The 18,391-nt window shown below is 39.8% G+C and overlaps 1 protein-coding gene across 3 annotated transcripts in view; it reads right to left on the reverse strand.

The window, feature by feature from the left end:
* NBN (nibrin) overlaps positions 1–16,285 on the reverse strand; it is a 51,836-nt gene extending 35,551 nt beyond the window's left edge. Inside the window, exons 1-6 of one of the 3 annotated variants that reach the window (XM_081496840.1) lie at positions 16,130–16,285; positions 15,344–15,519; positions 14,170–14,300; positions 9,831–9,979; positions 8,991–9,150; positions 6,037–6,140 (exon numbers count right to left, since the gene is read on the reverse strand). In XM_081496840.1, coding sequence (XP_081352966.1) covers positions 6,037–6,140; positions 8,991–9,150; positions 9,831–9,979; positions 14,170–14,300; positions 15,344–15,479 — 680 coding nt within the window. In that variant the 5' untranslated portion in view covers positions 15,480–15,519; positions 16,130–16,285. Of the gene's footprint in view, positions 1–6,036; positions 6,141–8,990; positions 9,151–9,830; positions 9,980–14,169; positions 14,301–15,343; positions 16,006–16,129 lie in introns of those variants that run through there. The other 2 variants (XM_081496841.1, XM_081496839.1) reach the window with 2 other exon arrangements.
* Positions 16,286–18,391: the final 2,106 nt, after the last annotated feature.

The following is an 18,391-nucleotide window of genomic DNA, read 5'->3' on the forward strand; positions in this document are numbered from 1 at the left end:
AGCTGGGCTTCCCTGACAGCTCAGCTGGTAAAGAATCCGCCTGCAATGCAGAAGACCCCACATCGATTCCTGGGTCAGGAAGATCCCTTGGAGAAGGGATAGGCTACCCACTCCAGCATTCTTGGGCTTCCTTTGTGGCTTGGCTGGTAAAGAATCTGCAGGCCATGCGGGAGATCTGGGTTCGATCCCTGGGTTGAGAAGATCCCCTGGAGAAGGGAAAAGCTATCCACTCCAGTATTCTGGCCTGGAAAATTCCATGGACTATGATTCTGGCCTGGAAAATTCCATGGACTATGTCTATGGGGTCACAAAGAGTCAGACAGGACTGAGCGACTTTCACTTTCAAGTTGGTAGTAAGTGAAGTTTCTAGAGGAGAGATCAGTGCTTTTAAGTTCTCACAGGGATCTAGGACTCAAAAAAGATTAAGAATCATCTATTTCAAAATCTCATTAATTCTCTGGTGGCCCAGTGGTTAGGACGCCATGCTTTCACTGCCGAGGACCTGGGTTCAAACCTGCAAGACACTTGGTGTGGCCAAAAAGGAAATAAAATATGATTCCTTTCTAGAGGAAAGCATATTATCTGTTAACCAGATTATAAAATACATGAAACCTCCCAAGTAAAAACTGAAAACAAAGAGAAAATCTGATGTTCAGTTACTTTTAAAAGCAGATACACATTATCAGGTATGAACAGTTCCTAAAAATATCTGCACTGGGCAAATTAGTTTAAAATAGCTAGTAATATTTTATATATATTTATATACATGTACACACATATATATACATTAAAGGAGAAAGGGAGATTATACTAAAGCATTTGACTGTGTGAATCACAACAAACTGTGGAAAATTCTTAAAGAGATGGGAATACCAGGCTACCTTACCTGCCTCCTGAGAAACTGTATGCAGGTCAAGCAGCAACAGTTAGAACCAGACATGGAACAACAGGCTGGTTCCAAATTAGGAAAGGAGCACGACAAGGCTGTATATTGTCACCCTACTTATTTAACTTATATGCAGAATATATCATATGAAATGCCAGGTGGGATGAAACACAAGCTGGAATAAAGATTGCTAGGAAAAATATCAACAGCCTCAGATAAGCAGATGATATCACCCTAATGGCAGAAAGCAAAAAGGAAATAAAGAGCCTCTTAATGAAAGTGAAGAGGAAAGTGAAAAGAGCTGGCTTAAAATTCAACATTCAAAAAACGAAGATCATGGCATCTAGTCCCAACACTGCATGGCAAATGGAAAAAAAGTGGAAGCAGTGACAGATTTTATTTTCCTGGGCTCCAAAATCACCACAGTGAATGCAGCCATTAAAAAAAAAAAAAAAAAAAGAAAGGATGCTTGCTCCTTGGAAGAAAAGCTATGACAAACCTAGACAGCATATCAAAAAGCAGAGCTATCACTTTGCTGGCAAAGGTCCATATAGTCAAAGCTATGACTTTTCCAGTAGTCATGTACAGATGTGAGGGTTGGACCACAAAAAAGACTGAGCACTGCAGAACTGAAAATATCTAGTACCAGAACTGTGGTGCTAGAGAAACTCTCGAAAGTCTCTTGAATAGCAAGGAGATCAAACCAGTCAGTCCTAAATGAAATCAAATTCTGAATATTCAACAGAAGGACTGATATTGAAGCTCCAATACTTTGGCCACCAGATTTGAAGAGGTGATTCATTCGAAAAGACCCTGATGCTTGGACGATTGAGGGCAGGAGGAGAAGGGGACAACAGAGGATGAGATGGTTGGATGGCATCACCAACTCAATGGACACGAGTTTGAGCAAACTCTGGGAGATGGTGAAGGACAGGGAAGCCTGGCATGCTAGAGTCAACAAGGTCGCAAAGAGTAAGACACAACTGAGTGACTAGGCAAAAACATTTTAAAATTGGCAATAAAATAATTAGCATGAGTAAACCACAATCACAGAAAACTAACCAATCTAATCACATGGACCATGGCCTTATCTAACTCAATGAAACTAAACCATGCCGTGTAGGGCCACCCAAGACGGACGGGTCATGGTGGAGAGTTCTGACAAAATGTGGTCCACTGGAGAAGGGAATGGCAAACCACTTCAGTATTCTTGCCTTGAGAACCCCATGAACAGTATGAAAAGGAGAAAAGATAGGACACTGAAAGATGAACTCCCCAGGTCAGTAGGTGCCCAATATGCTAATGGAGATCAGTAGAGAAATAACTCCAGAAAGAATGAAGAGACGGAGCCAAAGCAAAAACAACACCCAGTTGTGGATGTGACTGGTGATGGAAGCAACGTCCGATGTTGTAAAGAGCAATATTGCATAGGAACCTGGAATGTCAGGTCCATGAATCAAGACAAATTGGAAGTGGTCAAACAGGAGATGGCAAGAGTGAACATTGACATTTTAGGAATCAGCGAACTAAAATGGACTGGAATGGGTGAATTTAACTGAGATGACCATTATATCTACTACTGTGGGTAAGAATCCCTTAGAAGAAATGGAGTAGCCATAATAGTCAATAAGAGAGTCCGAGATGCAGTACTTGGATGCAATCTCAAACATGACAGAATCATCTCTGTTCGTTTCCAAGGCAAACCATTCAATATCACAGTAATCCAAGTCTATGCCATAACAGTAATGCTGAAGAAGCTGAAGTTGAATGGTTCTATGAAGACCTACAAGACCTTCTAGAACTAACACCCAAAAAAGATGTCCTTTTCATTATAGGGGACTGGACTGCAAAAGTAGTAAGTCCAGAGATACCTGGAGCAACAGGCAAATTTGGCCTTGGAGTACAGAATGAAGCAGGGCAAAGGCTAATAGAGTTTTGCCAAGAGAACACACTGGTCATAGCAAACACCCTGTTTCAACAACACAAGAGAAGACTCTACACATGGACATCACCAGATGGTCAACAATGAAATCACACTGATTATATTCTTTGCAGCCAAAGGTGAAGAAGCAAAACAGTCAGCAAAAACAAGACTGGGAGCTGACTGTGGCTCAGACCATGAACTCCTTATTGCCAAATTCAGACTTAAACTGAAGAAAGTAGGGAAAACCACTAGACCATTCAGGTATGACCTAAACCCAATCCCTTATGATGATACAGTGGAAGTGACAAATAGATTTAAGGGACTAGATCTGATAGACAGAGTGGCAGATGAACAGTGGACAGAGGTTCGTGACATTCTACAGGAGACAGGGATCAAGACCATTCCCAAGAAAAAGAGATGCAAAAAAGCAAAATGGCTGTCTGAGGCGGCCTTAAAAATAGCTGTGAAAAGAAGAGACGCAAAAAGCAAAGGAGAAAAGGAAAGGTATTCCCATTTGAACGCAGAGTTCCAAAGAAGAGCAAGGAGAGATAAGAAAGCCTTCCGCAGGGATCAGTGCAAAGAAATTGAGGAAAACAATAGACTCAGAAAGACTAGAGATCTCTTCAAGAAAACTAGAGACACCAAGGGAACATTTCATGCAAAGATGAGCACAATAAAGGACAGAAATGGTATGAACCTAACAGAAGCAGAAGATATTAAGAAGAGGAGGCAAGAATACACAGAAGAACTATACAAAAAAAGATCTTCATGACCCAGATAATCATGATGGTGTGATCACTCACCTAGAGCGAGACATCCTGGAATGTGAAGTCAAGCAGGCCTTAGGAAGCATCACTACGAACAAAGCTAGTGGAGGTGATGGAATTCCAGTTGAGTTATTTCAAATCCTAAAAGATGATGCTGTGAAAGTGTTGCACTCAATATGCCAGCAAATTGGGAAAACTCAGCAGCGGCCACAGGACTGGAAAAGGTCAGTTTTCAATCCAATCCCAAAGAATGCTCAAACTACCACACAATTACACTCATCTCACATGCTAGTAAAGTAATGCTCAAAATTCTCCAAGCCAGGCTTCAGCAATACGTGAACCGTGAACTTCCAGATGTTCCAGCTGGATTCAGAAAAGGCCGAGAAACCAGAGATCAAATTACCAACATCTGATGGATCGTAGAAAAAGCAAGAGAGTTCCAGAAAAACATCTACTTCTGCTTTATTGACTATGCCAAAGCCTTTGACTATGTGGATCACAATAAACCGTGGAAAATTCTGAAAGAGATGGGACTACTAGACCACCTGACCTGCCTCTTGAGAAACCTGTGTGCAGGTCAGGAAGCAACAGTGAGAACTGGACATGGAACAACAGACTGGTTCCAAATCAGGAAAGGAGTACATCAAGGCTGTATATTGTCACCCTGCTTATTTAACTTATATGCAGAGTACATCATGAGAAATGCTGAGCTGGAGGAAGCACAAGCTGGAATCAAGATTGCCAGGAGAAATATCAATAACCTCAGATATGCAGATGACACCACCCTTATGGCAGAAAGTGAAGAAGAACTAAAGAGGCTCTTGATGAAAGTGAAAGAATAGAGTGAAAAAGTTAGCTTAAAGCTCAACAGTCAGAAAACAAAGATCATGGCATCCAGTCCCATCACTTCATGGCAGGTAGATGGAGAAACAGTGGAAACAGTGTCAGAGTTTATTTTGGGGGGCTCAAAATTCATGGCAGATGGTGACTGCAGCCATGAAATTAAAAGACGCTTACTCCTTGGAAGAAAAGTTATGACCAACCTAGACAGCATATTAAAAAGCAGAGACGTTACTTTGCCAACAAAGGTCCATCTAGTCAAGGCTACGGTTTTTCCAGTAGTCCTGTATGGATCTGAGAATTGGACTATAAAGAAAGCTGAGCGCCAAAGAAATGATGCTTTTGAACTGTGGTGTTCAAAGTGGAGAAGACTCTTGAGAATCCCTTGGACTGCAAGGAGATCCAACCAGTCCATCCTAAAGGAAATCAGTCCTGAATATTCATTGGAGGGACTAATGTTGAAGCTGAAACTCCAATACTTTGGCCACTGATGCGAAGAACTGACTCATTAGAAAAAATCCTGATGTTTCGAAAGATTGAAGGTAGGAGGAGAAGGGGACAACAGAGGATGAGATGGTGGAATGGCATCACCGACTCAATGGGTATGAGTTTGAGTAAACTCCAGGAGTTGGTGATGGACAGGGAGGCCTGGCATGCTGCAGTCCATGGGGTCACAAAGCGTCGGACACGACTGAGCGACTGAACTGAACTAATACTTAATTTACTTTGTAGTAAAATACTTACTTCGCACAGAATTTTAGATATGTTTTTTTAAACTTCCTCAAATCTGTTATGTCATTTAGAACATAAGCTACTGACATACATTTTAAGCATGTTCTTATGTTGACTAAAAACACTCACCATTTTATACTGAGCAGTATTCTAACCATGCAACCTGAAAAGAAAAATCACAAGTATCTTCCTCCTAAACCACCGTTTATGTTACTGCAGACATGACTAATGCAGTAGATACAGTAGACAGATGATCCTTAGTCTGGTGGTTCACAAATTTAGCACAGCATCCAAAAAATTACATAAATAAGAAAGCTATTATGAATCTTTCCAGATATTGTAATTAGTTACATTTCTTTTAATAAACACCTATTACAATTCAGTAAGCTCAGACTTAGTGTATACCAGTATTTAAAATAAATAATATGAAATACTTAGAACGTTGAGCAGGACAGGTATTAGCCTCATTTTTCAAAGAAGGTAATAAGCTCAAGTTCTAAGGCCACAGCACTGTTCATACTCTGGTCCCAGACTCCAGCTCTGTAACAGGGCTGCTCCCCCTCACAATTCCAGGGGCCTGCGCGCGCGATGCCCAGCACCAGCATGTGTGCCCACTGCTCCTACCTCGGGGTCATTACTATCCTTCAGTGTTTGTCTTTAAATATTGGCACACATGTCACCTCTGTTTCACCAAGATAAAGAATAATCAACAAAGAATTAATTGCTTGGGAAACTTTCTGTACATACTAACAAAAAAATTTCATTAATAACGCTGAACTGTAAGTTACATCCTGAAACAACCAATAAAGAGGGAATTAACCTAAATCAAGCCCGTGCAATCGTATTTTGTGTGTTATATTTTGTTATATTTCACATACACAATGTACCTTTCAATTTCTGGAGGTTGTTTCTTGGACTGAACTGCTTTAAGAAATTCAGTAAAATATTCTGGTTTTACAATCGGACGCCCACAAATGAGTGCACATATTGTCTAAAAAGAAGAAAACATGTGAATACATATACTCATACCCTCGTTTTTTTAAAGTTCTATTTTTCCTTGCATCGCTTTAAATTTGTAATGGAGACACAATCTATAAAACAGAAGTCAATTTTGGGTCATGGCTTAGTTTTAGTGTACAAATCCCTATATAATCACTTGATTATAAGAAGCTACCAATTACAATATATGGGGGGGATAGACTGGGAGTTTGGGGCTGACATAAACACAGTGCTAAATTTAAACAGATAACCTACTGTATAGCACAAGGGACTCTGCTCAATAATCTGTAGCAACCTAAGTGGCAAAAGAATTTGAAAAATAATAGATATATGTATATGTATAACTGAATCAATCTGCTGTACAACTGAAACTAATACAACATTGTGAAATCAACTATATTCCAATAAAAAACAAAAATTAAACTGTGGTAACTGAAATTCATATAAGTTAGACCCCTACAAAACAAAGGCCTATATGCTAAAAAAGCAGTAAGACCACTGAAATAACAAATAAACGTAACATATAGGCAAACTCAAGTATCAATAAACAATCACTATTAAAGGTGAAAAAAAAAGAAGTCACAAATTATAGTATTGAAGTAAAAACTGCTGGAGGTGGAGCTGAACAACATAACAAAATACAAGTCAATTTAAAAATGTATACCAATTATAAAAACATTAAAATATACATCTTAGAATTAAGGAAATGTAACATCTGCCCTAGAGAAGACAGTATCAAGAGATAAACATGAGACAGATCTTTCGGCCTAATTGCCTTTCAAACTGATTATATTAATAATTACGGAATAGTCTTTTTAATGGAGAAGGAAATGGCAACCCACTCCAGTGTTCTTGCCTGGAGAATCCCAGGGACAGCAGAGCCTGGTGGGCTGCCGTCTATGGGGTCGCACAGAGTCAGACACGACTGAAGCGACTTAGCAGCAGCAGCAGCAGTCTTTTTAAGAAAATAAATAAAGGAATAACTGGTGTTGAACAAAAAGCTCAAAATAAGTATACACAGGTGGAGTAGAGGAAGAAACTTCACCTACCAAGTGAATTAAGCTATAAGCCTCAAAATAAGTTATAGCCACAGTTTGAGAAAGATTAAAAAATATCACCATTGGCAATGAAAATAAGATTCAGCATAATTCTAAGAAATAATCCAGCTAAAGAATTTGTAAGTATGCTTCTAATAAACATGGGGAATTACCTAAATGTGAGCAAGCAATTTAGGGTACCTCTCAAGAATGGAATCTGCAAGTTATGAATCTCAAATATGAACGAAATAGTTGACTTCTTGCATGAAGCAATAATGAGCAATTCAACACTGGACTGAGTAAGCTCCAATACATGTGATCTTGGGCAAAGGATTTAATTGCTCCAAGCCTCAGTTTCCTCTTTAGAAAATAAAAGCTGAACTGAATGTTTAAGTTCCCTTTTGGTTCTAACATTCAATGATTTTAAAAACATAAACTAACCTGAACTGGGGGACAATTTACGAAAAAAAAAAAATACAGTGACAAATTTCTTTTTGGCACATGATTGATCAGAATATTGAAAAAGGAGTATGCTCTACAAACCTTTGCTGGAAGATATACAGTACTCTGATATCCAGGGACTGATGGTCACTAGCATCCCAGTCACTGGAACAGTATGTACTATGGTAAATGGAAGCTGGTTTCCCAGTCTGTCAAAGACTTAGTAAAGTATCTTTCAAGACCACCTAACTGCCTTTGCTTTTACTTTATATCCACCAAGCAAGGGCGTGATTACCTATTCCATTTTTCAGGGACCTTGGTATCTTTAAGGGGTCTATGCTGGAGCCATATGTAAATATTCTGGTCACTATAAGGTGTATCTCTACTGTAAATTAATAAATGGACATTCTGAATTATGAATCTATTATATGGGTTTATTAGCATAAATTAGTACTCAAGAAGCTAATCACTCTGTTGAATTTATAAATCAATTTCATAAACTTACAAAGATAAAATATTCTTTGAGAGAAAACCCCACCAAGACACAAGTTTAACATGAGGTTCAATCTGAACAGCAAGCCTTTCTTTCTCTATGACACCTATTTAGCTATAAAACACATATTTTAATTTAATTAATTATATAGCAAAGGATTTTTGTATCATCTAATAAAGGAATCTAAATATTTGCTGCTTTTCACCATAGGTGTAAGCCTAAAACAATCTCAGATTATCTATAGTCAAACTGTTGAAAGGAGACAAATCACCTCCCAAAGTCATTCTTCAATTAGCTTTGGATTAACCAAATCTGATGAAGACGCAAAATCTGAAAACATACTAAAATATACCACTACTTTAACAAATAGCATCTTCTAAAGGCATATATCTACATATCTCTAGACTGTGACAATACATTAAGGTAATATTAAACTATAAAAAAAGTTTTTGTGATTAGGGCCTAAAGCCAAATAAAAATTAAACAAAAGAGCATGAGACAGTGAGATATATCAGAGACCAGAGGAGGAAAAGACACACTGCTTACTTTGAAGATGGGCAGCTGATCTCTAAATGCTTTGCTTTTAGACTGAAAACATTTCTTGGTGAAAGAATTACATACATCATTTAAATGCTAAATCAAAATTTGAAATATAATTTCATGTGCTTTTTGCTTGCTCTAGATAATAAACAGTGTTTCTGAAAAACCATTCTTAGCCAATAAGGTAGGAATGGGGTTGTTTGGCATATACAACCAACAGTTTGGATAGTTTTAAAGTAAATGACTTTTAAGACATTTTTGTATAGTGGTAAATGAAAAAACTTAAATTCACAGAACTTACTTTAACATAATAACAACGCACTGAACTTACTTTAATGGTAACTTTAACTGATACCATGACAAGGTGAGTACATTCCTCTGTCCAATTGTTTACAGTAAGTCCTCCGAGTTGCAATATGGCATGACTTAAAGCAGTTTTCCCAGAGACATCTAAACAAGAAGAGCATGCAACCAAAGGTTCATACTCTACTCTGTAAATAAAAATGTTACATAAATTTATTGTATAGTAAACTCAAGCTCACATCACACAGTTATTTTGATTTTTATGTATTACTAAACATTCCAACTTAGTTCCAATGAAACTATCAGTCTTAAGTTGCAATTAAGAAAAAAACCAAAGATCAAAAGCTTAACATTGCACTTTGACCTATGCAGAATCAATCAAAAGTAGCCCCATCAAGATTCTCAGGGCCCACTTAAATTCTCATTCACTCTTTGTCAGCTATGCATGATTAACAAAATGCACTAACCACATACAGTGCAAAGTTCACTACTAGGCAAAATTCACTACTATCCTACTCTGCTGAAGTGAAAAGTGAAAGTGAAGTCGCTCAGTCGTGTCTGACTCTTTGCGACCCCGTGGACTGTAGCCCACCAGGCTCCTTCGTCCATGGGATTCTCCAGACAAGAATACTAGAGTGGGTTGCCATTTCCTTCTCCAGGGGATCTTCCCGACCAAGGGATCAAACCCAGGTCTCTCGCATTCCAGGCAGACGCTTTAACCTCTGAGCCACCAGGGAAGCCCCTACTATGCTAAGCAGTATCTAAACAGACTATTTTCAATTCATTATTTATAAATACCCTTTTCCTTTAGAATTTGATTGGTCCAACATAAAGTTGTCCATTTTAATATCAATTTCAAAATTCTTACCTGAATTTACTTTCAAACACTCCGAAGGTAACTCTATCCCCTGACTTCAAAATTTGAGAAAGACCATTCTGCATTTTCTCCTCATTAACAAAGGTACCATACTTAGAATTATCTTTTATTGTCAATACAGGGATTTCATCTGTTTGACTCTAAAGAAAAAAAAGCAAATCAATATATAATTTAAAGTCTCTTACTACTCCAGAAATACTATTCTTAAGGGCAAAGGTTTCAAAAGAAAAGGTTGATAACTTTTGGAATAGGCGATAGGTGGTTCACCTCCCAACACAGTACACAACACAGTTATTGTTTTGGTTGCATGCAAAGAATGATTACTCAACTACCAATTAAGAGAAAAATGTCTTAATTTCAGAATCATTCCTCTTAGAACATACATTTTCTTTATTTTTGCTAAGCCAGTGGAGATTTTCGTGACCTCTCAATTTTAGGACCATCTGCTTTTGTACAGACTGTTTCACATATAACCAGACAGTTTCATTCCTAAGGTTTTTGTTTTTTAAAAAATATCTAAATCATATAGAAAAAAATCAGTCCAATGAGAAAAGGCTAGAGTGTTTAACTTGAAGTAACAATTTTATTTTTTCTTTAAGATTTTTAACAATAACACTTTTTCTATCTAAAAGAATACAGACACAAAACCTAAACATTACTGAATAGATCCAATTTTGCTGCTGATACAGTCTTACCTCAAATAGTGGTTTTTATTTCTTCATGACCACCAGCATTACCATGAGCACAGCTCTTGAACAGATATACACAAATATATATATATATATATATATATGTTGTTTTGGCTGGTTTAATTATATATGTGTTTTGGTTGGTTTACTTATAAATCCACCTTTATAATTAAATCAACCAACACACCAAAACAAACTCAGTCATTCAAAGGAGCTGTGAGGCATATATACCAGCTGTTTTCCCTAGTAAAGCAAATCATTCTCCTTCTGAAACCCTAAGATATATGGCAAATATGAGTGTTCATATGGCTACATACCTCTTTAAAGGAGGGGTCAAGAGTCCACCCACTGCTCTATCCCCAGGCTTTGGCACAGTGCTGACCCACAGTAAGCATTCAATACGTGAGTGCCTACATACTGGCGAGGAGGAAATGGCAAACTGCTCCAGTCCTCTTGCCACAAGAATCCAATGGACAGTATGAAAAGGGCAAAAGAAGTGACTGAGAAGATGAGCCCCCTAAGCTGGAAGGTGTTCGATATGCTACTGGGGAAGAGAGGTGGGCAATTATTCACCGCTTCAGAAAGAATGAGGCAGCTGGGTCAAAGCAGAAACAATGCTCAGTTGTGGATGTGTCTGGTAGAGAAAGTAAATCTGATGCTGTAAAGAACAATATTGCATAGGACCCTGGAATGCTAGGCCCATGAATCATGGTAAAGTAGAAGTGGTTAAGCAGGAGATGGCAAGAATGAACACTGACATCTTAGGAATAAGTGAACTAAAATGGACGGGAAAGGGCAAATTTAATTCAGATGACCAATACATCTACTACTGTGGGCAAGAATCCCCTAGAAAAAATGGAGTAGCCATCATAGTCAACAAAAGTCTGAAATGCAGTACTTGGGTGCAATCTCAAAAACGAAAGAATGATTTCAGTTTGTTTCCAAGGCAAACCACTCAACATCAGAGTAAAACAAGTCTATGCCCAATCACTGATGCCTAAGAAGCTGAAGTTGACCGGTTCTATGAAGACCTACAAGACCTTCTAGGACTAACACCCAAAAAAGATGTCCTTTTCATCACAGGGGAGTGGAATGCAAAATAGAAGTCCACAGATACCTGAGGCAACAGGCAAATCTGGCCTTGGAGTACAAAACGAAGCAGGGCAAAGGCTAACAGAGTTTTGCCAAGAGAACACATTGGTTATAGCAAACACCCTTTTCCAACACAAGAGAAGACTCTACACATGGACATCACCAGATGGTTAATACTGAAATGGACTGATTATATTCTTTGCAGCTGAAGATGGAGAAGATCTATACAGTCAGCAAAAATTAAGACCTGGAGTTTACTGTGGCTCAGATCATGAGCTCCTTACTGCAAAATTCAGGCTTAAACTGAAGAAAGTAGGGGAAACCGCTAGGCCATTCAGGTGTGACCTGAATCAAATTCCTTATGATTATACAGTGAAAGAGATGAATAGATTCAGAGATTAGATCTGGTAGACGGAGTAATTGAAGAACTAAGGACAGATGTTCGTAACAGTGTACAGGAAGCAGCAACCAAAACCATCCCAAAGAAAAAGAAATGCAAGAAGGCAAAGTGATTGTCTGAGGAGGCTTTACAAATAACTGAGGAAAGAAGAGGAGCGAAAGGCAAAGGAGAAAGGGAATGATATACCAAACTGTATGCAGAGTTCTAGAAAATAGCAAGGAGAGAAAAGAAGGCCTTCTTAAATGAACAATGCAAAGAAATAGAGGAAAACAGAAGAATGGGAAAGACTAGAGATCTCTTCAAGAAAACTGGAGATATCAAGGTAACATTTCATGCAAAGATGAGCACGATAAAGGGAAGAAATGCTAAGGACCTAACAGAAGCAGAAGATTTTAAGAGATGGCAAGAATACACAAAAGTATACAAAAAAGGTTTTAATGATCTGGATAACCACAGTGGTGTGATCATTCACCTAGAGCCAGACATCCTGGAATGTGAAGTCTAGTGGGCCTTAGGAAGGATTACTACAAATAAAGCTAGAGGAGGTGAGGGAATTTCAGCTGAGTTATTTAAAAACCTAAATGATGATGCTTTTAAAACGCTGCATGCAATATGACAGCAAATCTGCAGAATTCAGCAGTGGCCACAAGACTGGAAAAGGTCAGTTTTCATTCCAATCCCAAACAAGGGCAATGCCAAAGAATGTTCAAACATATGATTGTGTTCATTTCAAATACTAGTAAGGTTAGGGTCAAAATCCTTCAAGCTAGGCTTCAGCAGTACGAGAACCAAAAACTTCCTAGATGTACAAGCTGGGTTTAGAAAAGGCAGAGGAACCAGAGATCAAACTGCCAACATTCACTGGATCATAGAGAAAGCAAGGGAATTCCAGGAAAACATCTACTTCTGCTTCACTGATTATGCTAAAGTCTTTGACGATGTGGATCACAACAAACTGTGTAAACTGTTAAAGAGAGATGGGAATACCAGACCACCTTACCTGTCTCCTAAGAAACCTGTTCATTGAAAATGTGAGGCTGGATGAATCACAAGCTGGAATCAAGATTGCCAGGAGAAACATCAACAACCACAGATAAGCAGATGATACCACTCTAATGGCAGAAAGTGAAAAGGAACTAAAGAGCCTCTTGATGGGGGTGAAAGAGGAGAGTGAAAAAGCTGGCTTGGAACTCAACATTCAAAAAACTACGATCATGGCATCCAAACCCATCCTTTCATGGCAAATGGAGAAAAAGTGGAAGCAGTGACAGACTTTCTTTTCTTAGGCTCCAAAATCACTGTGGATGTTGACTGAAGCCATGAATTTAAAAGACGCTTGCTCCTTGGAAGGAAAGGAATGGCAGAACTAGGCAGTGTATTATTGCAAAGCAGAGACGTCACTTTGCCAACAAAGGTCTACATAGTCAAAGCTATGGTTTCTCTAGTAGTCATGTAGGGATGGGAGGGTTGGACCCTAATGAAGGCTGAGCACCAAAGAATTGATGCTTTCGAATTATGATGCTGGAGAAGACTCTTGAGAGTCCCCTGGACTGCAAGATCAAACCAGTCAACCTGAAAGGAAATCAACCCTGAATATTCACTGGAAGGACCGATGCTGAAACTCCAATACTTTGGCCACCTGATGTGAAGAGCTAACTCATTGGAAAAGACCCTGATGCTGGGAAAGATCAAAAGGAAAAGGAGAAGAGGATGGGAGAAGATGATATGGTTCGATAGCATCACTGACTCAATGGACATGAATCTGAGCAAACTCTGGGAGACAGTGAAGGACAGGGGAGGCTGGCATGCTGCAGTCTATGTGGTTGCAAAGAGTCAGACAAGACTTAGCAACTGAACAACGACAACAACAAAATCACTCAGTAAATGTTCGAGTAAATATAAATGTGGTTTACTTCGTTTGAGTTTCTAAATCACTAAAGCAAACAGTAAAATACTGAAACTTCAAATCTCAAAATAAACAAGTACCACCAGTACCACAGCCAAAACATATTTAATTTTGCTAACATTTAAAGAAAACTAACAGTTCTATAAAATGAAAAGTCTCCAAAACTCTCTCTTACATACAAGGTGATCTTCTGTGACTTCAATTCCCTTACTGTCAGCAAATGAAATAAAATTAGTGACTTACCAGGTTGGTTACAGAAAAGTTAGCGGTTAATGTAGCATGATTTCGACTGATCGATTGATCATCTTCAATTAGAATGCCACAGTTTTTTCTTCCAACAATGTACTCAACACCAGTCAGAAGTCTGTATGGTTCTAAGAGAATTTTTTTAAAAAGTAAATTTACAGATACACATATACATAAACATGTAATTAGATATACAATTTGCTATGGCAAATACTTAAATATTTTTATTTTGCTATTCAAATGCTAATAACCAACTTTATGTAAATCAAACATGTTTTCTATTAAAGCTTCACTGAAGGAGGCAAATCTAAACAGAATGCTCTACCACTTTTCTAAAGAGAAAATAATTTTGAAAATTGTCAGTGCTTGCCCAAATTAACTTATGAATTTAATGCATTACCAATCAAAATCAAAATAGTCTGGCACTTGATAAACAAATACAAAATTCTGTCAGAAAAATATAATGTGAAAAACTACCCAGAAAAATGTAAATATTAGGGGAACTTTCTCTACCAGGTGGCAAAATATCCCACAAAATGATAGCAGTTAAAAAGTATGGTATTGGATGAAGAGTAAATAATATAGATCACTGCAAGAAAACTCCAAACCACGTCCAAGTGCATAATTTGGGAAATTTTTTTTATGTTAAAGGTAACTTTTAGAACAACAGGACAGGGTTATTAAAAAATTTTGTAAATCACAAATTGTTGGTGGAACAGCATATATGTTGAAGACTAGCAGAGTTTAGTCTGGGACCACTGGAGTTGTAGGGTGATTAGGGCAGCTGAATTGGACAAGCAGAAGAGTCCAGGTAAGCCTCAACCAGACTTAGATTATATCTTGTCAAACAGATTTTTAACCTAGAGTGGAGTCTTTCAACAAAAACCTTCTGCGGTTGGTTTAGTCACATTTTTCCTAGAAGGATGGCACCTCATAGCTTCTATTACATTCTGAAAAGAGCTCAAGAGCCTCTGAAAGTTAAGAATGCTACCCATTGCCACTGGGGGCATTTTTCTTCCACAGGCTGCAAATGTTCCTGGAAACTGTTCCAACTTGTCCATCACAGTTTATGTTCTATCTCTGCAATGCTCCAAATCCACAAAGCGCCTTATCTTTGAGTCTTTATAATATTTATTACTTACAGTATTATTACAGTGTTTATTTTCCTTACCATTCGTTTGGCCCTCTCCATACTGCCTGACACTGCCGGTCCACTTAGCTTCTACATGTATCTTTTTTTTTTCAATCACAATGTAAACTTTCTGAGGGCTGCTGCTGCTGCTACCAACTAACAAGTGCTTACACATTCTAGGCAAGCAATTTACATGCAATTTCCATTTTCCATTGCTAGAAATGCAAAAGAGGAAAAAACAAAAACTTTTCTGTTGTTCTAATGACAAAAAGGTTAAAAATAATAATAAAAAAAGTCTCGGAAACAAAGCCGAAACTGTTTTCCCGTAATTGCCACTGACAAAAGTCATCTCCGTGGCTCCCAACAAAAATAAACGACGTGCTCAAAACAGTGTCGCCAAGGTCCCGCAGCTTCTGTCAAGGTATTCTGGGCGTTTCCTCAAAAGCTTGAGAACACCAGCTGTCACAACAGGGCACCCGGCCAAGGCTCAATGGAGCGCATCATCGAAGCCCGGCTCCGAGCCGGCCCGCCAGGTGCGGCGGCCGCCCGGACGGAAAGGACCCAGGCGGTCACTGAGCGGCCCGCGCCCCACGCCTATCCCACCGGCCAGGCCAATGCCCGGTTCACAAGCGCCGCAGCCACCGCCTGGAAGACCGCGCGAGCCCTGACGCGGGCCTCACGCAGCCTTCGCACCGGCGACCGGAGGCAGCGCGGGAAGGCGGCGGAAGAGGCGACGACGGACCGGAAATGCGCTCCGCAAACCCCTCGGCCGCCGCAGCTGCTCTCGGGAAATCGGGGCTCCGCGTTTCCACCTTCTGCCCTTACCTCGGGCAAGGCCCGCGGCGGAGACCAGCTTCCACATGGGCCTAGGTCCCCCCGAGTCCGGCCAACGTGAGGCCAACGTGCGGCAGCTGAACCACTGCCGACCGACGGGCGCGGCAGACACTCTGCGACGTGCGCGCTCAGTGAGCCCGGAAGCCCAGATACCCGGAAGCCGCGCCCGCCTAAAAAAAGGGTAGGGACAGACGAGAGAGTGACATTGGCACTTGGTTGCCACCCGGTGGTTAGGAAAGGAATAGCCGCTCTATATCGAAACGTGCTGTCTAGGATCCCATTTTAAGGTCTTCAAGGAATCCACACGATTATCCTTTTTTCCCCCCCTGCTTGTGAATGTAAGTTATTTTAAAAATCAGCTTCAAAGCAATCTAAAGAGACTTTCTAATTAAAGATATTAACGTCGTGACCAGTTATGTAGTTCCCTGCTTTTGCAATTTCTTAAACTGCAATCACTCCTTGATATGGATCCTAATGATGGTGGTAATTACGGTGAATAAAGAATTTCACCCAAAATAAGCTCATTATGTTCACTTTTCTCCAAGCACAAATCAACTTCACCTAACTTGTCTGCTGCTTAATGTTGTACTTTTCTCATGCTCGAGACTCCATGCTCAGTCCCGGTTCAACTCGTTGCAACCCCATGAACTGTATGTAGCCACCCAGGTTCCTCTATCCATGGAATTTTCCAGGCAAGAACATTGGAGTGGGTTGACATTTCCTACTCCAGAGGATCTTTCCAACCCAGGAATCAAACCAGTGTCTGTTGCTGTTGTAGCCATGCATCCCAGGAAACAAACTCACTCAGAAGGATAATGCAAATAGTGGAGTACAGTTTATTATCCCAGCGGGCCCAAGGCAGAGCCTCCTCTTAGCCAAGGACCCCGACCAGTTTTTGTGAAAACCTTATATACCCTAAGTGTGTATGCCCAAACCCATCTCCCTGAAACTAGTCTGAACAAAGGAAAAGAAAGACAAACAAGTTAACCCGTGATTCATATGCCTTAAGCCTAGGTAGTTAACAGTGGACAATTATCCATACCCCAATAAGCATAATAGAATTTATGATTCTGTTCGGTTACACAGATAACTAGGGTATTCTTTTAGGCAAGGGAGAGTCTAGGTATGAGCCCTGGGGCTCTTCCTTCCGGGGGATCTGGTTTTCCAGTTAGTATATTGTTTCCATAGATACTGGGCATATAGCTCCAAGTCCACAGTCCGGCCCAAGATGGAGTCTTGCTTTCAAGATGAAGCCTGTTCTGTCTGTTTCCTCCTGCATTGGCAGCTGGATTATTTATCGCTGCTCCACCTGGGAATCACTGTCATCTAATAAGGAGTTAAATACTGGAGAGTCTATCCATCCTGTCCAGTTCTACTTGTGCCATGCTGGTACAAGCTCTTCTCTTAATATTTCTGGTGTGCCTGCCGAGTTGCTTCAGTCACGTCCAATTCTTTGCAACTCGACGGACTGTAGCCCTCCAGGTGAAAGGTTATTGCTGAACCACGAAAGACCCCCAGATTCTTGGCCTCCGGAGGAGAAGAATTCAAACCAGGGCCAGAGACAAGGCTTGATCGCTCAGAACTTTTGTGTAATAAAGTTATATTAAAGTATAAAAGAGATAGAGAAAGCTTCTGACATAGGCATCAGAAGGGGGCAGAAAGAGTGCCCCCCTGTTAGTCTTTAGCCAGATGTTATACAGCTACTAGCAGTCTGCTAATTAGAGAAAGGAAATGTCTCAAAACTCAGAGAATGGCACCAGACCCCTCACCCACAACATGCATTTTGAGATAACATTGGCACCAGGTGAGTCACCCCGGGCCATAAAGCGGTTGACATAAATCTTGAAGACAGGCAGATTTCCATACAAATATATAGTTTCAGTAACACAGATTAGGAGAACAATGTATAACATATTGGCTTATGAAGTCGGTTCTGAGCCTTTAGGTGGAACCAACTTGAAGACAGAGTCTGGGGTAGATGCATAGTACATTAACATGGCCTAAGACAAACATTTCCATAAGAAAAATGCATTGGTTAGCTCAAGGTATGAGAAAAGTTAAGTTCAGGTAGAACCAGATGTCATTATGGCAACACAGAATTTTAAGAGAAGCTCTTTTTAAATTTGTATGGACATGAGTTAGGGTAAACTCCAGGAGTTGGTGATGGACAGGGAGGCCTGGTGTGCTGCAGTTCATGGGGTCGCAAAGAGTCGGACACAACTGAGCGACTGAACTGAACTGAACTGAGAGAAG

The sequence above is a fragment of the Giraffa tippelskirchi genome, chromosome 6, assembly GCF_054371585.1.
Source record: "Giraffa tippelskirchi isolate mGirTip1 chromosome 6, T2T-mGirTip1v1.2.pri, whole genome shotgun sequence".
NCBI classification, from domain to species: Eukaryota; Metazoa; Chordata; class Mammalia; order Artiodactyla; family Giraffidae; genus Giraffa; species Giraffa tippelskirchi.